We start from the raw sequence: 27,992 nt of genomic DNA, 5'->3' as shown, positions 1-27,992 counted from the left end.
CTCCCTCTGTGCAGGGATGAGGCCTGATGCTCGGAGGATCTCCTTCATCTGTGCAGTGATGCTTGCTGCTGGGAGAATCCCCTCCCTCTGTGCAGGGACACTGGCTGTTTGGAGGATCCCCTCCCTCTGTGCAGGGATGAGGCCTGATGCTCAGAGGATCTCCTTCCTCTGTGCAGTGATGCTAGATGCTGGGAGAACCCCCTCCCTCTGTACAGCGACACTGGCTGTTTGGAGGATTCCCTCCCTCTGTGCAGGGACACTGGATGTTTGGAGGATACCCTCCCTCTGTGACGGGATGAGGCCTGATGCTCGGACGATCTCCTCCCTCTGCAAAGCAACTTCGGCTGCTGTGATGATCTGCAGGTATAATATAGAGCATATAGTCATTCCCTAAAAAATCAACCACTTGGAATCTGTAACATCATTGACACATACACTGAGTGTGTTAAACATTAAGAACACCTTCTCTTTCCGTGACATAGACTAATCAGGTGAAAGCTATAATCCCTTATTGATGTTAATTGTTAAATCTTCTTCTCAGTGTAGATGAAGGGGAGGAGACAGGTTAAAGATAGATTTTTAGACAATTGAGACATGGATTGTGTATGTGTGTCATTCAGAGGGTGAATGAGCAAGACCAAAGATTTAAGTCCCTTTGAACAGAGTATGGTAGTAGGTGCTAGGCGCACCAGTTTGTGTCAAGAACTGCCATGCTGTTGGGTTTTTCACGCTCAACAGTTTTCCCTGAGTATCAACAATGGTTCACCACCAAGGGGGGCAACTCAATAGGAAGGTGTTCTTAATGTTTTATTCACTCAGTGTAGATCAATCCCTAGCATATACTTTCATTTGTATGTGTACTGATACTGTAAATACAAATTATATTTATGTTATCTACAATATATTATAATACCGTAAGCCTCCCTGCTGCAGGGACATTTCCTCCTACAATTTTGAGCTGATTTTCTTCACTTTAGCAATATTTTGTATCTTTGTTAAATTTCACATTTATTGTGTTTGGAATGGCACTGTTACTACAGCATTTGATGTAAGTATGTAGGACAATTACCCATAACGCTCACTGACTGAACATTCAAAATTACCATGGCAATTATTGACGCATTCACATGCCATCGGAAACTTGGAACCTCAGAGTTAAAATGAATGTAAGTTATTAGTGTAGAGTATCCTTCTGGTTGATTCTGATACTTCACAAGTGGGAAACTTGAAATCATAATTCCATAACGAGTTAGCGAGTCAGAAATGTCAGAATTTCCTAGTTCCGTCTTGAAGGGCCTTCTATGATGTAGGGCAGGTCAGTAACCAAATAATTTTACTGTGCCCAGTCGCACATAGACTTTTATGGTCACACAAGTTGCCACCGGTGGATTCAAAATGAGTAGCCTAACAATTATTTACATGGCCCCAGTTACATTTGCAACCAAATTATTTTTCTGTGAGAAATCACAGAATTGCACACATAGGGTAACAGTGAGCAATTGACAGTGAGCAATGAGCAAGATAAGCATAGACGGGAAGTTGACTATAGCTTATTATTAGTGTAAATACATTGTATTTCTATGGTTGCAGTCCTCAAAGATTGAATTGCATTGAACTGAATTAATCAGATCCAATGATTTACCGCCCGTAGGGTGGGGTACTGCTAGTCATCATCATTATAATCACCATCTCAATCATTATCACCATACCATCATAGACTTATTCTTCTGTATCTGAGACTCATCTGACACTACCTTAGATATGGCAGTCTGCAACTCAATACACTGCCCCTGCATGGTGTTCAGTGTCCCCTGCATGTGGTTAATCGACTGCTTAACATCGTTCAGCAGGATCTGAATCTCAAGCCTGCAAGAAATCAGGTGGTTCAACATACTGAGATGACGAGAGGCTTCAGACCATGCCCATTGGACCATCTTTAGGATTCTTTCTCACTTATCACCAATCGTATTAGGAATGTAACTTTGTGCAGAAGATGTTACTATAGTGTTATTTAGAAGAAAAAAAATGTACTTTGTCAGGCGCCAAAATTATGACGGGATGTCTCCCTGCTCCAGTGAGCTCTGCTGGCAGGTCTTGCTCACTGTTGGAGGAACGGGAGCCAAATTAGAGGAAAAATATCTATGGTTGTTCAGCAATGAAACATTCATGGCATAATGGGGATTGTCCTTCCCTGTGAAAAGAATAACAACAGCTGGGGTTTACTTTCTCACTTTTATATAAATTAATACAATCTTTAAACCCATCAGAAGTGTAGTGCTTACCTCCATGAAAATATTGGCCCCTGTTTTTTTTGGGCTGCATTGTCCCAATGTTGACCACTAGTTCCGACTTGTGATGAGAAGGTCTTGATGAAATCATCAGGTCAACATTTTGTTAGACATTTCAAAGATAGCATTAACAATTGTACATGAGACAGTGCTTCCAGGTATTGAGGTATCTTCCTTCTGAGGTATGTAAAAAAAATCTGGTGTGGGAGTACTTACATGAAAGGTATCCATGATTCTAGATTATGCCAATCATGTATGTGATTACCATCCTATGGGTCAGCAATGGAATGATTGCTACACAGCTTTCAGGCAACTTTATGTCTTGGGCCTGGATGAATCATTGAAATACAAGTAATATTGTGAATTTGTGATGCATAATTGCCATTGTAATTTGGAATATTCCATCAAAGTTATTTGTTTTGACAGTCAAAACAACTAACTCTTACGATTAATCACTTGACTTGAGTAACTTGAGTTGACGGAAATAGCAGCTTTATATTCTGACCTAGACACTGACTTGTGCAATGCCTATGCATGTTATTGGCTCATCATAGTATATAGCAGAGGGTTTCATAGTCCAAAAACAGCATTGGCCATTGGACTGCTCAGTCAAAACAACTAACTTTTACGATTAATTACTTGACTGGAGTAACTTGAGTTCGGACCTAAAACATTAAAAGTAGGCTATAGCTTGACGCATGTCCTTACCTTGGACAAGCGTATCCAAAAGGCCTATCCAGTCGTGCGTGAAGATACCTTTAGGCAGATAAAAGGGCGGTACGGGTTGAGACACGCTCGGTAATGTGAATCTGTAACACTGATATAAAAGCACGTTTTCATTTATAATTTACACTGTAGAATGACCTGCAAGCCAATCAGAATCTAGTTTTAAACAATACCGTGGGTTCCATGGAACGTCACAAACATATTCGGCCACTTGCGTCACAGATTACAGTCACTGAACATGGGTTTAATAGCTATATTGGCTATATGTACAGTATATGCACATCGTATTGAATTGAGATTACATTTACTGCACCACTGTAATTATGTAGCCTAATCCTATGAGGATCATATGTGAAATGTCAGAATCATGGCACATGAAAACATAATAAAATTGACTGCAGAATATAAAATTCACTGTGACACAATAAACGCACTGGGCATCAATGTTGTTTCCATTTCATTTCAATGAAAATACGTTGAACCAACGTGGAATAAAAGTTGAATTGATGTATGTACCCATTGGGAAGTGATCAATTCGAAATCATTGAATACATACAGTATTACAAAGACAGAGATTTAAAATAATTGCTTCGAAATTGTCTAATTTCCCTGGGCCACACTAAAATGTATGTACACATTACTGTACATCGTTTTGCATGAAAGCGTTTGCTTTCAAATCTCTGACTCTCACACATATTTACAATCTCGCGATTTTTATTTCTGGCGCTTTCACGTTTGCGCGATTTTGTGAAGTAAATGATGCGCAGGAGAGTTCCGTGAAATCAGTGACATGGTTAAGATGGCGACATGAGAGGGTGTAACATTTCTAGCTGAGGAACAATTTTGGGGTTTTCTCACAAAGTTTATAGTTTTCGACCCTTCCAATGAGCTTATCATATAAACTACAACGTGAAAAGTACGGTTTACTTCACTTTTAATCATGCCAGCACAGGTAACAGCCATTTACAGTCTTTCTTTAGTTTTTCATTCTTACTCTTCCCAATTCACTTAAACTATATTTCTTTATTTCCCATGGGCTTCACCAGAGTACCCCCTAGTGGCTGGAATACACGTGTATTAAGCCCCTTACAACACCCCCAAACATTTCACTGGCCTCAACAAACAGAAGATGTAAGCACTGGTCATGAGAACAATGGAAAAAACTGGCCTAACAGCCATATAACTATCTAGACATGTCCAGTCTGCCTTTATGGGCAAAGACGCAACCCCCACTAAACATTATCACACTGTGATTAGTAAAGGTAAACGAGAAAATATATACACATCAGAACATCTCTAGTTGGTATCCTGATAAGAGCTTGGCAGCCCTAAAGTGTTATAGGTTAGAATGTCTCTGGGCCTCCTCTGCTGGGCTGAATGGCAGGGCAAGGTCATGGGTGACCCCAATGAATCAGTGTCCACTTCATCATGAGATGATTGAGTCTCTGAGCCCTCAGCCTTTTCCATATTTACCCCTGTCCTCTCCGGGCTCTCTCTGAGGACTGGCTGGCAGTCCTTCACAGTGAAGTTTCTATCAGTCTGACCCCGTTCCTCACTATTATCTGATACTAGTTGTGTGCTACTCTGTCTGCTCTCTTCATCCCTACATGGCCTATTGATGAATACTGGATAAGAATCGTCAACTGAGCTCTGACTCAGCTCTCTCCCCATTTTGCTGTTTTTGCTGGGGTGGTTCCCTTCTCCACAGACCTCTACTGGGTGTTTCAACAGGTTCCTCAAATGGTAGGGAATTACATGACATGAGCATATTGCGATGCAGAACCCGGGCCCTGCCTGTACCCCTCTCGGGTTTGACCTCATAGACAAGGCTGTCATCACCTTTCCTGGTTACCACCACATGTATTTGGTCCTCCCAGTGTGATCTTATCTTTCCCGTCCCCCCACATTCTGACATGTTCCTCACCAGTACACGATCCCCTGAGACCAGAACCGAACTCATTTTCTTCAGATCGTAGTAGGCTTTTCCTTTTGCTGTTGATTTCTCCATGTTTCTACTGGCGATGTCATAGGCTTCAGCCATCTGTTGCTGCCACTTCTTAGCATAATCCTGGTATGATTTCTCCTGTTCCTTTATCTGTAACCCAAAGACAAGGTCAACAGGTAGCAGTGGAGCCCTTCCAAATAGCAGGAAATACAGTGAGAACCCAATAGCATCACTGATGGTACAATTATATGCATGAATGACCTTGTTCAGATAATCACCCCAGTTGGCCTTTTTCTCTTCATCTAGTGTGCGCAACATTGACAACAGTGTATGGTTAAATCTCGGATTCCCCTGTGGATGATATGGAGAGGTTCTGGAATAGGCTATTCCCGTACAGTTCTGCAAGGCTCTGAATAACTGATTTTCAAACTCTCTTCCCTGATCATGATGGATTTTTGACACAAAGCCAAACTTTGGGAAAAAATCATCAAAAAGCTTTTTTGCTGCAGTTTTCCCTGACTTATTTCTGGTGGGGTAGACTTGTGCAAGTTTTGTAAAGTTATCTGAAATAACTCAAATGTACTCGTAGCCCCCTCTGCTTTTCTCCAAATGTACATAGTCAATTGAAATCATCTGGAATGGAGCTGTAGCTCGTACATGTTGCATTGGGGCCCTAGTTATTACACTGGGTTTCTTTTGTTTGATACACTTACACACTTTGGTGATAAAGTGTTCAATGTCATGTTGCATGCGCGGCCAATAAAAGTGTTCTCGTGCTAAGTTCAACACTCTTTCTGTTCCGAGATGGGCCATTTCAGTGTGTAAGTACTTGGTACCACAACTTGTGTCCTTTTTGCTGTTTTCCTTTGTAATAATCCATCTGGTGAGACATGGAGCCTGTTCCACTCTTGCAGTAACTGTTTGACTTTGTATGACTCTTGTTGACATTCTGTTGGTTTAGGCTTAGTCCTTTGACTTTTCAGTTCCAAGATTGTCGATACAGCCGCATCCTTTAACCTGCTGGCCACCCGCAGACATTCAGAGAGGGCTCTGTCGGTTCCCTCTTCCAGCACCACCTATGGAGCTGGGAGGTGCTGCGCTCAGGGGGGCCAGAGGGGCCTTCACGTGCACCATCTGTGGCCGCAGAGGTCACACTGCCGGTCGGTGTCGGGTTGGTTCCTCTATGGGTCGAGGCAGCAGGCAGGGCACTCTGGCGTCACGCCAGGTGAGCCTGCACCATTCTCATCCAGAGCCTTCTGTTGCACACATGTTCTTGCATGTTAACATTCCTGAGTTTTCCCCACATTCCCAGCATAAGGCACTCGTCGATTCAGGCGAGGCAGAGATCTTTATTGACAGAGCATTCGCCCATAGTTTAGGGATCCCTATTGTTCCAGTGGTTAGGCTCTTCCCAGTTCACGCTCTGGACAGTTGACCATTAGGGTCCGGGTTGATTAGGGAGGCCACTACTCATCTGGGCATGGTGATGCAGGGGGATCACGAGGAGAGAATCAGTCTCTTCCTCATTGACTCTCCTGCGTTTCCCGTGGTGCTGGGCCTTCCCTGGTTAGCTTGTCATGACCCCACTATTTCATGGCAACAGAGGGCTCTCACGAGGTGGTCGCGAGAGTGCTCGGGGAGGTGTTTAGGGGTTTCCGTTGGTGCTTCTACGGTGGAAAGTCCAGACCACGTCTCCACCATGCACATTCCTCCCGAATATTCCGATTTAGCTCTCGCCTTCTCTAAGAAGCGGGCAACTCAATTACCACCTCATCGTCGGGGGGGATTGTCCGATAAACCTCCAGGTAGACGCCGCACTTCCCAGGAGTCACGTGTATCCCCTGTCACAGGCGGAGACGGCGGCTATGGGAACATAGCTCCGAAACCCTGCGTCAGGGGTACATTCGGTCCTCCACTTCACCCGCCTCCTCGAGTTTATTTTTTGTGAAGAAGAAGGAGGGAGGTCTGTGCCCGTGTATTGACTATCGAGCCCTAAACCAGATCACTGTGTAGTACAGTTACCCGCTACCTCTCATAGCCACAGCGATTGAGTCAATGCACGGGGCGCGCTTCTTCACCAAACTAGATCTCAGGAGCGCTTACAACCTGGTGTGTATCCGGGAGGGAGACGAGTGGAAGACGGCGTTCAGTACTACCTCAGGGCATTATGAGTACCTCATCATGCCGTACGGGTTGATGAATGCTCCATCAGTATTCAGGGACCTGCACAGGCAGGGTGTAGTGGTGTATATTGATGACATTCTGATATACTCCGCTGCACGCGCCGAGCATGTGTCCCTGGTGCGCAGGGTGCTTGGTCGACTGTTGGAGCATGACCTGTACGTAAAGGCTGAGAAATGCCTGTTCTTCCAGCAGTCTCCTTCCTAGGGTACCGCATTTCCACCTCGGGTGGAGATGGAGAGTGACCGCATTTCAGCCGTGCGTAATTGGCCGACTCCCATCATGGTAAAGGAGGTGCAGTGGTTTCTAGGGTTTGCCAATTACTACCGAAGGTTATCCGGGGTTTTGGTCAGGTAGCGGCTCCCATTACCTCACTGCTGAAGGGGGGCCCGGTACGTTTGCAGTGGTCAGCTGAGGCGGACAGTGCTTTTGGTCACCTAAGGGCTCTGTTTACCTCGGCTCCCGTGCTGGTCCACCCGGATCCCTCTTTGGCGTTCACAGTGGAGGTGGACGCGTACGAGGCTGGGATAGGAGCCGTGCTCTCTCAGCGCTCGGGCATGCCACCAAAGCTCCGCCCCTGCGTCTTCTTCTCGAGGAAGCTCAGCCCGGCGGAGCAAAACTATGATGTGGGGGACCGGGAGTTGTTGGCTGTTGTCAGGGTGTTGAAGGCTTGGAGACATTGGCTTGAGGGGGCTAAACACCCTTTTCTCATCTGGACTGACCACCGCAACCTGGAGTACATCCGGGCAGCGAGGAGACTGAATCCTCGTCAGGCAAGGTGGGCCATGTTTTTCACACGTTTTGTTTTCACCCTTTCTTACAGACCAGGTTCCCAGAATGTGAAGGCAGACGCACTGTCCCGGCTGTATGACACAGAGGAGCAGCCCACGGATACTACCTCCATACTCCCAGCCTCCTGCCTGGTGGCGCCGGTAGTATGGGAGCTGGACGCGGACATTGAGCAGGCGTTACATGCAGAGCCCGCTCCCCTCCAGTGTCCCGCTGGGTGTCTGTACGTTACGTCTGCTGTCCGTGACCAGCTGATCTATTGGGCCCACACGTCACCCTCCTCTGGTCATCCAGGCATCGGTCGGACGGTGCGCTGTCTGAGTGGGAAGTACTGGTGGCCCACCTTGGCTAAGGACGTGAGGGTTTATGTTTCCTCCTGCTCGGTGTGCGCCCAGTGTAAGGCACCTAGGCACCTGCCCAGAGGTAAGTTACACCCCTTACCCGTTCCACAGTGGCCATGGTCGCACCTGTCGGTCAATTGTCCTGCCGTCTCCTTCCTCTGCCCGGTCTCCCTATGGCCCTACAGACTGCGGAGGCCTTGTTTACACACGTCTTCCGGCACTACGGGGTGCCTGAGGATATAGTGTCTGATCGGGGTCCCCAGTTCACGTCGAGGGTCTGGAGGGCGTTCATGGAACGTCTGGGGGTTTGATATGGATTTTCACCCCGAGAGTAATGGGCAGGTGGAGAGAGTGAACCAGGATGTGGGTAGGTTTCTGCGGTCTTATTGCCAGGACCGGCCGGGGGAGTGGGCGGCGTTCGTGCCCTGGGCCGAGATGGCTCAGAACTCGCTTCGCCACTCCTCCACTAAACTCTCCCCCTTCCAGTGAATATTGGGGTACCAGCCGGTTCTGGCGCCTTGGCATCAAAGTCAGATCGAGGCTCCTGCGGTGGACGACTGGTTCAAGCACGCGGAGGAGACATGGGACGCCGCCCATGTTCACCTTCACCGGGCTGTGCTGCGCCAGAACTCCAGCGCAGACCGTCACCGCAGTGAGGCCCCGGTGTTCGCACAGGGGGACCAGGTCTGGCTCTCGACCCGAAACCTGCCCCTCCGCCTGCCCCGCCGGAACCTGGGGCCGCGGTTTGTGGGGCCATTTAAAGTCCTCAGGAGACTGAACGAGTTGAGTTACAGGTTACAGCTTCCCCCCGATTACCGTATTAACCTCTCTGGTACAAGTTGGACGGTAGCGTCCCACCTCGACAACAGCCAGTGAAATTGCAGGGCGCCAAATTCAAAACAACAGAAATCCCATAATTAAATGGTGCGAAAGCACACCATGCGATTATGTTAGGTCAGCACCTAGTCACAGAACCATACAGTCATTTTTCCAGCCAAAGAGAGGAGTCACAAAAAGCAGAAATAGAGATAAAATGTATCACTAACCTTTGATGATCTTCATCAGATGGCACTCATAGGACATCATGTTACACAATACATGTATGTTTTGTTCGATAAAGTTCATATTTATATCCAAAAATCTCAGTCTACATTGGCGCATTATGGTCAGAAATGCATTGTCTCAAACAAACATCCGGTGAAAGTGCAGAGCCACGTCAAATTACAGAAATACTCATCATAAACATTGATAAACGATACAAGTGTTAGTCATGGAAATAAAGATAATCTTCTCCTTAATGCAACCGCTGTGTCAGATTTTAAAAATGCTTTACGGCGAAAGCACACTTTGCGATTATGTTAGGTCTGCACCTAGCCACAGAAACACATACAGCCATTTTCCAGCCAAGGAGAGTGTCACAAAAGTCAGAAATAGCATTAAAATTAATCACTTACCTTTGATGATCTTCATCTGGTGGCACTCCCAGTTCTCCATGTTAGACAATAAATGTTAGTTTTGTTCGATAATGTCCCTCTTTATGACCAAATTCCTCCTTTTTGTTCACGCGTTTTGTCCAGTAATCCAGTCATAAATAATCAATAATATTTCAACCGGACAAAAGCTTCGTCAATAGGAAAGGAGAAACAAGAAAGGCGCATTCCCGATCAGGGCGCATGGCTGATGAATGGACATTTCCACTGGCCACTGATTGAAAGTGCTGTATCTCCCTCATTTTTCAGAGTAAAAGCCTGAAACAATGCCTAAAGACTGGCCACGTGTAGAGGAAGACACAGAGCTCATGAACTGGGTCCTAAGTCTTTGTATGGTGGATAGGCTTACAATGGAAAAACAGCCTTTCAAAATAATAGTACTTCCTGGTTGGATTTTCCTTGTGTTTTCGCCTGCCATATCAGTTCTGTTATACTCACAGACATTATTTTAACAGTTTTGGAAACTTTAGAGTGTTTTCTATCCAAATCTACTAATTATATGTATATTCTATCTTCTGGGCCTTAGTAGCAGGCAGTTTAATTTGGGCACGCTTTTCATCCAAAATTCCGAATGCTGCCCCCTACCCTAGTGAAGTTAACCCCTCGTTCCATGTGTCTCTCCTCAGTCCGGTGGTGGCTGGCCCGCTCCAGGAGACTGAGGTGCGGGAGGTTCCTCCGCCCCTCTGGACATCGAGGGGGCCCCGGCGTATTCCATTCACTCCATACTGGATTCGAGGCGTCGGGCGAGGGGCCTTCAGTACCTCGTGGAGTGGGAGGGGTACGGTCCGGAGGAGAGATGCTGGGTTCCGGTGGAGGACGTTTTGGACCTGTCACTGCTGCAGGAGTTCCAAGGTCTCCGTTCGGATCGCCCTGCACCTCGCCCTCCGGGTCGTCCCCGAGGCCGGTGTCGGCGCGCTGCTGGAACCGCTCGCCAAAGTCGATTCCTCTCCTTGTTCGGGTGGCGTTCGGTGGTCGGCATCACCGGTCTTCTAGCCATCGTCGATCCACTTTTCATTTTCCATTTGTTTTGTCTAGTTTTCCTACACACCTGGTTTTCATTTCCCTCATTAATTATTGTGTATTTACACAGAGGTTGGCTATTTAAAGAGTGAATGGCGGGTGGAGGAATTGACTAACATATCTATGGATATAGCAACCTAAAGCCTCTTTTCATCTGTCTAATGGGTAGGCCTACCTCTTATTTCTTAAATAGGAAGAAATAGGCTCCAACACATCCCTAATTAAAATGAAGACGTTTATCTTCTTTGGGATAGGAGGCAGTATTTTCACGTCCGGATGAAAAGCATGTCCAAAGTAAACTGCCTGCTACTCAGGCCCAGAAGCTAAGATATGCATACTATTAGTAGATTTGGATAGAAAACACTCTGACATTTCAAAAACTGTTTGAATCATGTCTGTGAGTATAACAGAACTTATTAGGCAGGCGAAACCCCGAGGAAAAAACCATTCAAATTTTTTTTTTTTTTGAGGTCACTCTCTTTTCAATGGGATTTCATTGGGAATCCAGATTTCTAAGGGACTTGCTTGCAGTTCCTATCACTTCCACTGGATGTCAACAGTCTTTAGAAATTGGTTGAGGTTTTTCCTTTGAGAAATGAAGAAGTAGCACTGTTCAGAATGAGGCTCGAGGGAAGTGTACTCTTTGTTAGAGGCGCATGACCTGAAAGCTCGCTACACTTTGTTTTCCTCCGGTATTGAACACAGTTTATCCCGTCTTAAATTTTATCGATTATTTACGTAAAAAAATACCTAAAGTTGTATTAGGAAAGTTGTTTGAAATGTTTGGACAAAGATTACAGGTAACTTATGAGATATTTTGTAGTCATGTTGCGCGAGTTGGAACCGGTGTTTTTCTGGATCAAACGCGCCAAATAAATGGACATTTTGGATATATATCGACGGAATTAATCGAACAAAAGGACCATTTGTGATGTTTATGGGACATATTGGAGTGCCAACAGAAGAAGCTCGTCAAAGGTAAGGCATGAATTATATCTTTATTTCTTTTCTTTATTGAAATATGATTGTCTGTGTTTGTTTGCTGGGGTGCTGTCCTCAGATAATAGCATCGTTTGCTTTCGCCGTAAAGCCTTTTTGAAATCTGACACGTTGGCTGGATTTCCCAACAAGTGTAGGTTTAATTTGGTGTATTGCATATGTGATTTCATAAAAGTTTTGTTTTTATAGTAATTTATTTGAATTTGGTGCTCTGCATTTTCACTGGATGTTGGCCAGGTGGGACGGTACCAGAGAAGATAACATCTACGAAATCAGTGTCCCCCCCGCGGGATGGTTGAGCTAACGTAGGCCAATGTGATTAGCATGAGGTTATTCTTAAAATAAAGTGGTGATCCTAACTGACCTAAGACAGGGGATTTTTACTAGGATTAAATTTCAGGAATTGTGAAAAACTGAGTTTAAATGTATTTGGCTATGGTGTATGTAAACTTCCGACTTCAACTGTATACGGTGTATATATATATAAATTCAGCAAAAAAAGAAACGTCCTCATTGTCAACTGCGTTCATTTTCAACAAACTTAACATGTGTAAATATTTGTATGAACATAGCAAGATTAAACAACTGAGACATAAATTGAACCAGTTCCACATAAATGGAATAATGTGTCCCTGAACAAAGGGGGGGTTAAAATCAAAAGTAACAGTCACTATCTGGTGTGGCCACCAACTGCATTAAGTACTGCAGTGCATCTCCTCATGGACTGCACCAGATTTGCCAGTTCTTGCTGTGAGATGTTACCCCACTCTTCCACCAAGGCACCTGCAAGTTCCCGGACATTTCTGGGGGGGAATGGCCCTAGCTCTCACCCTCCGATCCAACAGGTCCCAGATGTGCTCAATGGGATTGAGATCCGGGCTCTTTGCTGACCATGGCAGAACACTGATATTCCTGTCTTGCAGGAAATCATGCACAGAACGAGCATTATGGCTGGCGGCATTGTCATGCTGGAGGGTCCTGTCAGGATGAGCCTGCAGGAAGTGTACCATATGAGGGAGGAGGATGTCTTCCCTGTAATACACAGCGTTGAGACTGCCTGCAATGACAACAAGCTCAGTCCGATGATGCTGTGACACACCGCCCCAGACCATGGCGGACCCTCCACCTCCAAATCGATCCCGCTCCAGAGTACAGGTCTCGGTGTAACGCTCATTCCTTCGACGATAAACGTAAATCCGACCATCACCCCTGGTGAGACAAAACCGCGACTTGTCAGTGAAGAGCACTTTTTGGCAGTCCTGTCTAGTCCAGCGACGGTGGGTTTGTGCCCATAGGCGACGCTGTTGCCGGTGATGTCTGGTGAGGACCTGCCTTACAACAGGCCTACAAGCCCTCAGTCCAGCCTCTCTCAGCCTATTGCGGACAGTCTGAGCACTGATGGAGGGATTGTGCGTGGGAAACATGGGAAACAGTGTTTAAACCCTTTACAATGAAGATCTGTGAAGTTACTTGAATTCTCTTTGAAAGACCGGGTCCCTAAAAAGGGACGTTTCTTTTTTTGCTGAGTTTATATATATATATATATATATATATATATATATAGTATTTATGATTTTATATGGGAATCAAAAAGCTTTCATGAATGTTCACCATGTGCTGATGTGCTCAGCACTGTCAACAGACCCCATTATGACATCACAATGTAACGGAAGCCTTGCCATCATATCATTGCTGGTTCCATCTGACAAGCAACATTTCATTTCCACTCATTTCATGATAGATCTCTCACAGAAATAGGTTAAGTTCTTATTTTGAGAGTGTTAATATTTATCATCAATGGCTTATCGAGGAAGAAAATCAAGTGAGTTTGACAAACTCCAGAAGGAGAATTCTCAGATGAAGAGTGTCATCGAAAACTTGAGGAAGCAAAACATGGCTTTAAACCAACAGGATGACCAGGACATGTTTTCAAGTTTTGTAAGGCTCATCAGTTTTTCAAACGTTTTTCAAAAATATCACTGTTAATTTTGTGGTTTCATAGACATACAGTAGGCCTACATCCATAAAATCTTTAGCATAAAAGCTTTTTATGACACACTGTAGAAACTATTTTGCCTACTTCACTTCTGCTATTCATTTCATACTGTCCCATTGTGATCCAGGGCTATCAGGAGAGCTACCCAATCCCAGAGGGCCATCGTGGCTTCATCAGTGATGCCAGACTTCTGCAGATGCAGAGAGCTGAGAGAGAGGCCATGGAAGTAAAGCAAAGAAAGATAAGTGCTATCCATGAGAATTATGTCCGGACTGCTCTCATCGGGGTTGGCAGCACCTTCGCGCACCACTTCGTCCCCTCTATTCAGTGCATTCCGTGCCCGACAGCTCCACCGAGGCCTTTGCCACGAAGGCTTGAACACATAGCTCTGGCCCCACTGAAGAACATGGTGGGGGTGGACGGAGCCCAAGTTCGACCCGGATCTCACTCTCTGGAGTCCCTCCAGGTAAATAAGTCATTCAGCAGCAGTAGCGTGTGGCCTGTTCCCGTCCCTCCCACTGGAGCTCCCTCCAAGAGGGGCAAGAAGAAGAAGGGCAGGCGGGGAGTCAAAGCCCTGAAAGTCCAGTCGGACCAGGGCTGTGCTGACAACAACGGACCCATTGACCTGATTGAGGAGGTGACGGACATCGAGACTCCCCTGAAGGAGGAGGCCTGGAAGGTAGGATGGACTTCGAATTTATAGTAAATGTGAAAATTTGCAGTTCAGAATTATACTTGGACTGATAAATTGCCAAAACAGATAGTGGTTCCATGTCTTAAAATCAAATCAAACTTTGTCACGTGCGCCGAACACAACAAGTGTAGACCTTACCGTGAAACCAACAGTGCAGTTCAAGAAGAGTTAAGAAAATATTGACCAAATACTAAAGTAAAAAATAATAATATTTAAAGTAACACAATGACATAACAATAACGAGGATATATACAGGGGGTATCGGTACCGAGTCAGTGTGCGGGGGTACAGGTTAGAAAGGATACTCTCTTTGACAGCATGATAGAATAGATCCTAGAATACAGGATCTCTGTGTATTAGTTTATGTATATACAAGTTCTATATGTATCTCTATGATGGGAGCATTCTTTTCTGGTCTACGCCAAAGGTGGTACATGAGGTGAAGGCCATGGGCAGGAGAAGTTTGGGCTCGGCCATGTCCATGGGGGAAATAGCCACCAGCTCTCTGGGAAGCCTGAGCTCAGGGGATATGAACACCCCTGCGGAGGTCCGTGACTACCTGGATGTCGGGACCCCGGTTAAGTCGCGTGACAGCCCAACCAGGCCTGCTCCCCCTCCTACCAAGCCCAGGAGCAAACTGCCTCGGCCTATAAGGTTCCTTAGCCTGCCAAAGGCTGCCACCGGCTCAGGTCAGTCCCTCTCATGTACTCACACTAATGTAAATTAGACAGGGAGACGAAGCTAGGTAGATTGATAGAAAGACAGTAGGAAGCGAAGGGACACAAATGGCTTTAGCCCAGGGCTAAGACATTTTTCCACACTTGCTTTGCCTGTTTCACAGTGAGATAACCTTTACTCAAGGCTAATTGGACCCTGCTTCTGAGCAGGGTGAGCATCAAAAAAATGTGTGCTAAATTTAAAATGATATCATAATGAATTAAGATGTTCTAGTGTTAAAAGCTACAAACAGATATGAAAATTAGTAAATGCATACAGTTCACAGAGAGATAGATGTCTGCTGTCAACCCATAGACAAGAAGGCAGCCAGTGAGCCAAAGGGCCAAATGAAGAATAGTCAGGACCAGGCCAGATTGCAGCCCCTGTCCAACCCAGAGCAGGCCCTGACTAAGACCTTCAAGCTGCTCCACTCTGCCTCTGATGACTGGTGAGCATTCACTGTAGACAAGACCAATGGAGCTAGGCTAAAGGAAGCACAGTGTAGTGTCCTTGGAAATGTAGATTTGAGCTACAGAGCGTAGAAACTTCTGAAATTAAGAGACCAGAGTCCTAATTGATGAACATCATTATAATGGTTTTGGAAAATGTTGTAGAAATTGCTTACGTTTCTTTCACTGAATTGCAGGGAGAAGAAGATCGAGGGCTTGACCTCTCTCCGTGTGATGGCTCAGAACCACATGGACATACTGATGCCTAAACTCCATGATATCTGCCTTGCCATTATAAATGAGGTAGCTGTATTCATTCACTGACCTATTCATTCATCTGCACAAATCTGCTACATTTGGAGAACAAGTCAAATGATTGTGTCACGTTTCTGATGTTCGTGGGTTTGTTACGCACGCCTCTGCGAAGAGGGAACGCAACTCCCTGCTATAACTCAACTCTCTGAAGTGCAAGAGGTATGGACTGTAGGTGCGAGCAAGGATGACACAAAAGCAGATTTTACCGTTTACTTGGATTTATTTTCTTACACGGTAATATGGGGAAAAGGGGCTGGACGGAACCAAAGCAAAGAAAGTAAATATCAAAGTTCCCCCTCTCCTATCTAACCTGCCTACCCACTTAACTTACCTAACTTAGCACCGTCTGGTGCCCTAACCAAAATACAGGGGGTGGTCCGCCCAGGTCTTACCTAGTGTGCCTAGACAGTAAATATACTACGGGTATATGTATGCCCTCGGGCCTCTTGCCTAAGCACTCCCTAGGTGCCTTCTCCTTCCCCCCTGGGAACAAATGAAACAGAGTAAATATTACTGATTTCACAAACACTCACAAACACAGGACATAGAAAAACTGCTACCAACAACAACAGTACATGCCACACTTTCTGATACACAACCCACACTATATCACAATCTAAATTTTCTCTCTCTCAATCTCCAAATCTCTACTCCTTATCTCATCTCTCTCCTCTCCCCTCCCTCAATCTCTAATTTCTCTTGATCTCTCCAAAATATTCAATTCTATCTTTTATCTCCAAATCTCTACTCTCATCTCTCCCCTCTCCCCTCCCTCAATCTCTAATTTCTCTTGATCTCTCCAAAATATTCAATTCTATCTTTTATCTCCAAATCTCTACTCTCATCTCTCCTCTCTCTCCAATCTCCTCTCTACTGAACAGAACACTGGTTTTTATATCTTCAGGTGGCAATGTTAATTAGAGTCAGCTGCTTCTTGACGAGGGGGCGGGGTCAGCTCCAATCACCAATTAGCCTGGGGTTGACCAATCAGCTGGTTGGGGAGTACTTCAGGAAGCCATCTCCTGAAACACACACACTCAAATACAAAACAGAACACAGAAACTGGGGAACGTAACACGCCCACCACAAAAATTGCAAACATACAGTTTGTAATAACAAAACCCAACGCTTCCCCAGTTAGTAAACCCGTGATAGAGCGTCAGCAACCACATTCGCTGAGCCCTTCACATAGGCTATCTGTACATTATATCCTTGTACAATCAGAGCCCACCGCATAAGGCGGCGGTTCTGATTGTACATTTGCTTTAAGAACACTAAAGGATTATGGTCCGTGAAGACCATTACAGGCAAGGCACTGGATCCCACATATACCTCAAAGAACTGTAAGGCTAGCAATAAAGCTAGCGTCTCTTGTTCAATTGTGGAGTACCTTGACTGACACGAGTTGAACTTACGGGAGAAGAAACTGACGGGCCGATCCACTCCGTCTTCATCTTCCTGTAAGAGAACCGCACCCACCCCCACTATACTAGCGTCAACCTCCAGCTTAAAAGGTTTGTCAAAGTTGGGGGCGGCAAGCACTGGGGCACTACAAAGTAGCGCTTTAGCGGACTCAAAAGCATGGTTACAGTCCTTGGACCACCTAAATGGTACCTTGGGACTAAGCAGAGATGAAAGGGGAGCTACTACCGTCGAGAAATTCTTACAGAATGTACGATAGTACCCTACCATCCCTAGGAATCTGCGCAACTGGCGTCGAGTCGTGGGAGCAGGAAAAGCAACAATTGCCTCCACCTTGCCAGATACTGGGCGCACTTGACCTCGTCCCACTTGTTTCCCTAAGTAAGTCACCGTAGCCTTCCCAAACTCACACTTGGCCAAATTGAGGGTTAAAGAAGCATTCTCCAACCGCTGAAACACACTTTTCAAAGTGGAGAGATGATCAGACCAAGTAGACGAATGCATCACCACATCATCAAGGTATGCAGTACAATTTGGCACATCTGCAAACACAATGTTAACTAGACGCTGAAATGTAGCAGGTGCATTACACATGCCAAAGGGCATCACAGTGTATTGTACAAAGTTATCAGGCGTAACAAAAGCCGATATGTCAGAAGCTCTAGAGGTCAGAGGCACCTGCCAATAACCTTTTAACAAATCTAACTTACTAACGTAAGCAGCAGAGCCAATTCTATCAATGCAGTCATCTAATCGAGGTAGAGGAAAAGAATCAGACTTTGTAACTGCATTTACACGACGATAGTCCGTGCATAAGCGGGACGTACCGTCAGGCTTAGGAACAAGAATACATGGGGAACTCCAGGAGCTGTTACTGGGTTTTGCCATGTCATTCTGTAATAAATAAGCTACCTCACTTTTCATTACCTCCCTTTTCTTTGCATTAACCCGGTACGGATGCTGACGTATAGGAGCAGCATTGCCCACATCCACGTCATGTTCCAAGATGGACGTGCGACTTGGAACGTCCTGAAACACACTGAGAAAACTGTTTATCAATAAGATAAGGTCCTTAGTTTGATCGCTATCCAAATGTTCCATTTGAGAGGGTAACTTCTTCAGCATCTCTGAATTACATAGGCGTTCACACTGCTGTAACGTATGGCGTAACTCCAACCCATCCTCCTTATCCTCCTCTAGGTCCCAGCCAGGCTTCAGCACCACCGCAGCCACACTGGAGACGGCGGGCTGGACCGGCTTACTTGAGGAGCTGTCTGGAGAGTCACGTACATAATATTCTTTTAGCATGTTAACATGACACACACGGGAAGAACGCCTTCGATCTGGGGTCTTTATCACATAGTTTGTGTCACTGAGTTTCTTTTCCACCAGATATGGTCCAGAAAAACGTGCTGACAGAGATGAGCCAGGAATTGGCAACAAAACTAAAACTTGATCCCCTGGTGCAAAAGAACGGCCAACAGCCTTTTTGTCATAATGCACCTTCATGCGTTTTTGCGAAGAGGAAAGAGACTTTTGGGCCAACGCACATGCGGCGTGCAGTCTCTCCCGCATCTTACTGACATAATCCAACACATTTTTAGGGGCGCTACTGGGTGTAGGAGATAAGATATGCTCCTTCAACACTTTCAGCGGACCCCTTGGGGTATGTCCAAACACAAGGTCAGCAGGGCTAAACCCTAAGGACTCTTGTATCGTTTCCCTAATAGCAAATAGGACAAAGGGCACCCCCTCATCCCAATCGGTACTGGTATCCATACAATACTTGCGTAGCATTGCCTTCAGCGTCTGATGCCAGCGTTCGAGAGCCCCTTGACTCTCTGGATGATACGGACTTGAGACCTGATGGGAAATACACAATGTCTTTAACACATTTGAAAACATTTTGGACATAAAGTTGGATCCCTGATCTGTTTGGATTACTTTAGGGAGTCCAAACGTAGAGAAGAACTTCACCAGTGCCTTCACCACAGTCTTAGCCGTAATAGTACGGAGAGGAATAGCCTCTGGGTATCGAGTAGCACTGCACATTATTGTTAGTAAGAACTGGTTACCTGACCTGGTTTTCGGCAACGGACCTACACAATCAACTATCACTCTTTCAAACGGTTCCCCCACCACAGGAATCGGGTAGAGCGGTGCTCTAGGAACTGTTTGATTCGCTTTCCCAGTGAGTTGACATACGTGACATGTTTTACAAAATTGGACCACGTCAGACTTCAAACCTGGCCAAAAAAAATGACGAAGGACCCGGTTATAAGTCTTTGTGATCCCCAAATGTCCAGACCACGCCTGGTCATGGGCGAGTGACAGCACCTGCTGTCGGAACGGTGTAGGAACAACCACTTGACACACTTCACTCCAGTCATTAACAGTGTCATGAGCTGCCCATTTACGCATCAAAACTCCTGCTTCCATAAAGTAGGCAGTCTCTCTAGTTTTAGCTTCCTCAATGGAAATTACCGAAGCAAAACACTTACGAAGACTGGTGTCTCCTTTTTGACATTCAATCACCTTCTCAGGGGTGACAGACAAAAGAATGTCATGTAATTGGGGTGCGATTTCGCAGTCCCCTTCCTTAGTTTTTACAGGAGTAAAAACTGTCGGACTTGCAGAAGGAATACTCGGTGCATTGTCTTCTACTTCAACATTCTCAAAAATGGAACTAGCCAAATCCACCACATCTCCAAGCTTGCGAGATTGTGCCCTCGTTAAGACACAATCTCGCAAGCTTGGAGATGTGGTGGATTCGGATGAGCCCCCATTATGTTACGCACGCCTCTGAGAAGAGGGAACGCAACTCCCTGCTACAACTCAACTCTCTGAAGTGCAAGAGGTATGGACTGTAGGTGCGAGTAAGGATGACACAAAAGCAGAATTTACCGTTTACTAGAATTTATTTTCTTACACGGTAATATGGGGAAAAGGGGCTGGACGGAACCAAAGCAAAGAAAGTAAATATCAAAGTTCCCCCTCTCCTATCTAACCTGCCTACCCACTTAACTTACCTAACTTAGCACCGTCTGGTGCCCTAACCAAAATACAGGGGGTGGTCCGCCCAGGTCTTACCTAGTGTGCCTAGACAGTAAATATACTACGGGTATATGTATGCCCTCGGTAAGACACAAGCAGGAAAAACATGTGGAAATGCTTGAACCAATTTCTCATCTGCAATTTTGATTTCTGGGTTGTCTACTACCTCTAACACAGGAGTAACGTTACCACCAGCAATATCATTCCCTAATAGCAATGTGACTCCTTTTACTGGCAGTGTAGACACTACACCAACACGGAAACGTCCTGATACCAAGTCTGACACTAAGTGGACCCAGTGTAATGGTACAGGTACTGTTTTTGTCTCTATCCCCTGTAATATAACATGTGAGCCACAATACGTTTCAGGAGACCAGGGTAAAGCATCAGTAATGATAACTGACTGCGCCGCCCCGGTGTCTCGTAAGATTTTAATTGGCTTTTGATCAGCTTGTTCTCCAGTTAAGGAAACACAACCGGTAGAGATAAACGGAGCATAAACAGGATCCGGTTTCTCAAATGCTGAATCAATACCTCGGACCAACGGACGAGCCAAAGACTTGACTAAACCCAAACTTTTCCTTTTTGGGGACGGTGACTGGGACTGTTTCGGTTTATTTTTCAAAACTGGGCAGTCCGCAATCACGTGACCCTTTTGGTGACAGTAAAAACATTCACGGATCTCATGAAAAGGCTTGTCAGAGGAAAAGCGACCTGAACGAGGCACTGATGACGTAATCAGTCTACCTTCAAAACGAGGTGCACCAAAGACAGTCTTGTGTGTCAAAGCATACTCATCTGCCAACACTGCTGCCTGGGCCAATGTCACCACTTTCTGTTCATTTAAATGAACTACAATTCTATCAGGGAGGTTGCTTTTAAAATCCTCCAACAGCATCAACTCCCGAATATCAGCAAAGGTGTTAGCTTTGCTGGCTGAACACCATCGATGAAACAGAGACTCTTTGTCCCTAGCAAACTCAACAAAAGTACGCTGAGAGGGTTTCTTGTGGTTCCTGAAGCGCTGTCTATAAGCTTCAGGCACCAACTCATAAGCCCGCAACACAGTAGTTTTAACTGTATCATAGTGTAAACTGTCTTCCAGGGAGAGAGCAGCTACTACTTCCTGGGCTTTCCCAGACAATTTACATTGTAACAGGAGAGGCCAAACCTCGAGTGGCCAATGTAGCGCAGCGGCCACACGCTCAAACGCAGAGAAATAGGAATCAACTTCCGACTCTCGGAATGGAGGGACTAAAGCTATATTTTTACTTACATCAAAGTGGGCTTGATGCTGAGCAGCTTTTGGAGTCGTACCGGAGCCAGCATCCAGCTCCAGTTGTCGGATCCTCACCTCCTTGTCGGCTTCTATTTTCCTAATTTCAAGATCAAAATGCATTTGTCTCTCTTTATCTTTTTTGCTCCATTTCTAACCGGGCCAGCCTCACCTTTAGCCTAGCGGTCCCGTCTGAACGACCTGAAGCAGAAGATAAAGGATCGAATCGAGGCAATGTAAAGGGGGTACGAGCAACCCCTTCCTCCGCCCTGTCCTCCGACTTGACATCGGAAGGTCTACACGTCTCCTCTCCTTGCAATGAGAGAATTCTTTCTCTCACTAAACCCTCCCTGACTAGCACCAAAAGCTCAGCCTTTAGGGCTTTCTCAGGGATAACAAATCCATAATGGTCAGCTATAGTTATAAGGTCTACTTTTCGAAACCTCACCAAACAATCAATAGAGGGCGCTTCAATGAACTTGGAGATGGCTGAGGCAGCCATCTTGTACACAACAATCTACTGAAAACACAAACTAAACAAGTCATCCAAACTCACAACCTACCATCACACCTCAATCACTAACCACAGAGAGCTCAGTGCAGCAGGGTCCGGTGGGTTTAATGGAATCCCGGATGAGCCCCCATTATGTTACGCACGCCTCTGCGAAGAGGGAACGCAACTCCCTGCTATAACTCAACTCTCTGAAGTGCAAGAGGTATGGACTGTAGGTGCGAGCAAGGATGACACAAAAGCAGATTTTACCGTTTACTTGGATTTATTTTCTTACACGGTAATATGGGGAAAAGGGGCTGGACGGAACCAAAGCAAAGAAAGTAAATATCAAAGTTCCCCCTCTCCTATCTAACCTGCCTACCCACTTAACTTACCTAACTTAGCACCGTCTGGTGCCCTAACCAAAATACAGGGGGTGGTCCGCCCAGGTCTTACCTAGTGTGCCTAGACAGTAAATATACTACGGGTATATGTATGCCCTCGGGCCTCTTGCCTAAGCACTCCCTAGGTGCCTTCTCCTTCCCCCCTGGGAACAAATGAAACAGAGTAAATATTACTGATTTCACAAACACTCACAAACACAGGACATAGAAAAACTGCTACCAACAACAACAGTACATGCCACACTTTCTGATACACAACCCACACTATATCACAATCTAAATTTTCTCTCTCTCAATCTCCAAATCTCTACTCCTTATCTCATCTCTCTCCTCTCCCCTCCCTCAATCTCTAATTTCTCTTGATCTCTCCAAAATATTCAATTCTATCTTTTATCTCCAAATCTCTACTCTCATCTCTCCCCTCTCCCCTCCCTCAATCTCTAATTTCTCTTGATCTCTCCAAAATATTCAATTCTATCTTTTATCTCCAAATCTCTACTCTCATCTCTCCTCTCTCTCCAATCTCCTCTCTACTGAACAGAACACTGGTTTTTATATCTTCAGGTGGCAATGTTAATTAGAGTCAGCTGCTTCTTGACGAGGGGGCGGGGTCAGCTCCAATCACCAATTAGCCTGGGGTTGACCAATCAGCTGGTTGGGGAGTACTTCAGGAAGCCATCTCCTGAAACACACACTCAAATACAAAACAGAACACAGAAACTGGGGAACGTAACAGGTTGTACTGCTCAACATTAATAGCTGGTCCTGTGCGTGTTATTATGATTCAGGTGAAGAACCTGCGCTCTGCAGTGTCCTGTGCTGCCATGGCCACACTGGGTGACATGTACGTTCACCTCCAGAGGGCCATGGACAGTGAGGTGGAGGGGACGGCACGCGTGCTGCTGCACAAAGCCAGCGAGGCCAACACCTTCATCCGGCAGGGCGCCAACTTTGCCCTGGGTCACATGGTGCAGAGCTGCACCCCTACCCGTGTCATGAATGCCCTGCTGGTCGGTGGGCTGAAGTAAAGAGGGAGAGGGGTCAATTAACACTCACTAAGGGGTAGATCCGGACTTCCACAAATTATCCCATTATCCAAGCCTCGAAATCGAGAAGATTGAAATACTGCTAGTTTTTAATTAACTGCCTTTTTCATCAGCATGCTAGGTTATTCCACAACACTTCCGGCAGCAACTCACCCCAACGTTAGATGTCACATTTTAATGGAATCACATTTTTTTGTTATGTCTTATACCTCCTTGTGTTGTGTACTTCTTATTTTACCAATGCGTTATTTAGATTATTTTTAGCCATTGGTGGAGAGGTACTGTCTACTGATGTGTGCTAGCCTTTGGGGAGTAACAAGTCATTTATAAACATTTATAAAGTATATATAGTGAACACTTTAGATTAGGGGCTATTAGTGAGGCACTGAGGTATTAGTAAGTGCATGTACTCACATTCATAAATGCACTCATTAATAAATACACCATTCGTGACATTTATAAATACATTTAAAAATGTATATAAATGGTGAGTCAAACCATTAATCAACCATTAACAAATGCCTTGACAACACCTCCTTTATAACTGGTTTATAGTACATTAGTAGTACATTATTAATCATTTACAAATTGTGAACATACTATGATCAAACACCTTATTAATTATCTGATAAATCATGAACAAATCATTTAAAATAGCGTTTATAAATGTGTAAATAACTATTTATAGATTTCTAATTGACATTTACAAATGTAGGAATAATGAATGGTAAGTAAACTCTTTACAAACAGTTTATAAATGGTATATTAAGGGACCTTAATATAAAGTCTTACCGAACATTTTGATCCATCGATGAGACTTCATCAATACAATCCATTATCATTTGTCTCCTAACTCATGTATCTCTATGACATGTAACTGATGTGCTCTGTTTTTCCTTCCTCAGCCACCGTAACGCTGCGGTGAGGAGCTGCACTGCTCAGCACCTGGAGAGACTGGCTGAGGTCATGGGGATGGCTCGTCTCCTGTCGGGGAAGAAAGACCTTACTGACCGCTTCTTGATTGCCGTCAGTAAACTGGCTGTGGACCCTGCACAGGAAGCCAGGTGGGAAGTTCCTCCTGTAAAGTAGCTTGCTTCAACATAACAGTTAAGGCCGGGATTCAATCCATGGCTCGCTATAGCACTAGATCGCCGACAATGCAGCTTTTAAAGGTAATTTACTCTTGAGTCAACATCTGCAGCGTTTACCACGAATACAAATTGAAATTGCCTTTAAAAGCCACATTGTCTACAGCATCTATGCTAAAGGGTGTCATGGATTGAATTGCAGATTTGAGGTATTCCAAAACAACCACAGGTTCTCTTGGAGGGGAATAGTAATTGAAAACAAAAAGGAAAAATTATAAACACAAATAAGTGCTACGTGGCATAGAAAAATCCAAGTCCAGGCACTCATGTGGGTTTGAAAGTTAAAAAGCCAAAAGCTTAGCCGAAGCCAAAGCCAAAGGCCGGCAGGGATGTTCTTCTCCCATCGCCAACGAGCGACCTCCTGTGGTGGGCGGGGTGCAGTGCACGCTGACATGGTCGCCAGGTGTATGGGGTTTCCTCCGACACATTGGTGCAGCTGGCTTCCAGGTTAAGCGGGCATTGTGTGGGTTGTGTTTCGGAGGACGCACGACTCTCGACCTTCGCCTCTCCAGAGTCCTTACGGGAGTTGCAGCGATGGGACAAGATTGTAACTACCAGTTGGATACCACGAAATTGGGGTAAAAATGTCAAATGTAAATGAGTCCAAATAGTCAGTACCTGATTCAGTTTCCTTCCTTCTGTTTGGTTTGGTGCCTAATGAAGACAACCCTAGTTGATCACAATGGTCGGCCTGAGCCAAGCGCTGTGCAGATTCGCTAAGATTTTCATAATAACGAACGGTTAATACCCAGTTGTTAGATAGTTGAGATGATTTGTAGATCAGGTAATGCGGTGCATTACTCAAATCGACCCTCTTGCAAATTCTACCTAATGTATGTCTTATTTTGATGGGATATTTGTTCTCAGGTTGCCATCAATTGAGTACTGTTTTTAATCACAGACAGCAGAATTTTTTTGATATGTTGCAAGTTTAAGATGATATTAATATATTTGTCCACAGGCATCATGGTCGCAATATCTTGAGAAACGTGGCCACCAATGGCGACTTTGCTAAAATGTGGGACAAATTCGCTCCGAGGAAAGAGCGAGAATCCTTGAGGGAGGTCATCTCAAAGGTTAACCTCAAAGAAAGGTACATTCTCTCTGGATGATTTGAAGAAGTGTGACAAATGAGCTGATATGATTACAGAAATCCAATCCCACTGGGCACAGACATCAGTTCAATGTCTAGTTTTGATTTAAATTTGGGAAATCAACCAAAATGTGAAATCAACCAAAAATGTTGGTTAAAGGTTGGGTGAAAAAAATCCAATTGTGTTTCCCACGTTGATTTACCGTCATCACATAGATTTTATTGTTGTTGAAATGAGGTGGAAACAACGTTTATTCAACCAGTTTTGGCCCAATGGGATGAATTTAATATACTGTAAGATTATATCTTTCTGTCTTTTCTCTTTTTCAACAGGAATATCTGAATAATCCCCAATTTGACTATATATTTGTATCTAAATATTTGCACATTTCCCAACCTGACTATTTTCCCCTCCAGTCCCCAAACTCCAATATTTTCGCTCATTTTAAGAAATTTGACACTATCATCCAAACCCCCATGTAAATACATCTTTAAACTGCATTGAATCCTTGTCCAAGTCCTGAATCCACTATAAGGCTATATGAACCACATTCAAAGCACTAAATTACCTTTCCTCAAAGCTCCTATCTGATCTACGAGCTCAATAGTGGTCTACTGAAACCATACTCACCATCTCAGGGGGTGCTCAGATCATCAACCACTGACCTCCACACCATCCTCAAAACCAGCAGTCCTCTTTTGGAGGCAGATTGGTCAGTGCTCCTGTATGGCACCAACATTGTGGATTTTCATCCAATACTTCTGGACTATGACAATGACTTTGGACAATAAAATTTGGTAAAATGGAAGCTGGCTCCAGTCTCAGTTTTATCTTACAAGACAGTGTGAGGATGTGTAACAACAATACCTGTGGTTTAACTTGATGATCAGGGCCAGATTACCGAATGGTCACGCAGGGCACCTGCCCTGTGGGCCCCGACCTCCAGGGAATATCATCATAACATCCAAAACTAAAAGTATAGTGGATGTATATTACAGTACGTGGACATTTTACAATTCGTGAGCTCGTTTCATAATTTGTAGCCATGTTTAATATAAATTTGTGCTCATTTTGTAGAAATTTGTGAGCATTTAAAAAAATGTAGTGGGGATGTTTTATATACATTTTCTTACTGGTGCTCTTCCATGCCGTCCCTAGGAGGGGTGCGTCACTTGAGTGGGTTGAGTCACTGACGTGGTCTTCCTGTATGGGTTGGCACCCCCCCTTGGGTTGTGCCGTGGCGGAGATCTTTGTGGGCTATACTCGGCCTTGTCTCAGGATGGTAAGTTGGTGGTTGAAGATATCCCTCTAGTGGTGTGGGGGCTGTGCTTTGGCAAAGTGGGTAGGGTTATATCCTGCCTGTTTGGCCCTGTCCGGGCGTATCGTCGGATGGGGCCACAGTGTCTCAGCCTCCAGTATTTATGTTGCAGTAGTTTATGTGTCGGTGTCACGCCCTGACCTTAGAGATATTTATGTCTCTATTTGGTTTGGTCAGGGTGTGATTTGGGTGGGCATTCTAGTTTCTTTATTTCTATGTTTTCTATTTCTTTGTGTTTGGCCGGGTGTGGTTCTCAATCAGAGGCAGCTGTCTATCGTTGTCTCTGATTGGGAATCATACTTAGGCAGCCTTTTTTCCTTTCGCATTTGTAGGTAGTTATCTTTGTTAGTGGCACTATTGCCCTGTTAAGCTTCACGGTTGTTTCTTCGTTTCTTGTTTTGTTGGCGACATTTACAATAATAATAGAAAATGTACACTCACCACGCTGCACCTTGGTCTCCTTCCGACGACGGCCATGACAGTCGGGGGGCTAGGGTCAGTCTGTTATATCTGGAGTATTTCTCCTGTCTCAACTTGCAGACTTGTTTACGTGTTGCTGTGCGTTTTGTTGCCAACCTTACTTTGCTACCAGATAACTACGGTTTTTACTTTTTAATTACCGTTAATATTTTTAGTTTTTCCCTCAACTTTTTTTTCATTCAACTTTTTCACTCCGGACGCTTTATCTGGACATGGTTCGTCAGGACCTCCAACAGCCGAAGCTAAGTAGTAACATTAACATGATGCCTTCTAATTGCAGTCGCTGTACTCATAATATACAGGAGAA

General features: G+C 45.0%; 1 protein-coding gene across 1 annotated transcript; it reads left to right on the top strand.

The window, feature by feature from the left end:
- The first annotated feature begins 253 nt into the window (after positions 1-253).
- Positions 254-26,665, top strand: LOC120025642 (TOG array regulator of axonemal microtubules protein 2-like). The gene is made up of 10 exons (XM_038970188.1): positions 254-363; positions 13,903-14,454; positions 14,897-15,158; positions 15,502-15,634; positions 18,573-18,658; positions 18,977-19,038; positions 23,388-23,623; positions 24,551-24,709; positions 25,755-25,886; positions 26,220-26,665. Exons 2-10 carry the CDS (start codon positions 13,972-13,974, stop codon positions 26,227-26,229), a joined length of 1,563 nt encoding a protein of 520 aa, XP_038826116.1. The 5' UTR covers positions 254-363; positions 13,903-13,971; the 3' UTR covers positions 26,230-26,665.
- Positions 26,666-27,992: the final 1,327 nt, after the last annotated feature.

The sequence above is a fragment of the Salvelinus namaycush genome, chromosome 31, assembly GCF_016432855.1.
Source record: "Salvelinus namaycush isolate Seneca chromosome 31, SaNama_1.0, whole genome shotgun sequence".
In the NCBI taxonomy this organism is placed as follows: Eukaryota; Metazoa; Chordata; class Actinopteri; order Salmoniformes; family Salmonidae; genus Salvelinus; species Salvelinus namaycush.
This window is presented reverse-complemented; position numbering and strand designations above follow the sequence as displayed.

Excerpts from the sequence above, each read along its gene's own strand:
- LOC120025642 (XM_038970188.1), top strand. The coding sequence starts at position 13,972 with ATGCAGAGAGCTGAGAGAGAGGCCATGGAAGTAAAGCAAAGAAAGATA. Across the intron at positions 18,659-18,976 it reads GGAGCTGTCTGGAGAGTCAC|GGGCGCTACTGGGTGTAGGA; the intron begins GTACATAATATT and ends ACACATTTTTAG. Across the intron at positions 19,039-23,387 it reads CTTTCAGCGGACCCCTTGGG|GTGAAGAACCTGCGCTCTGC; the intron begins GTATGTCCAAAC and ends ATTATGATTCAG.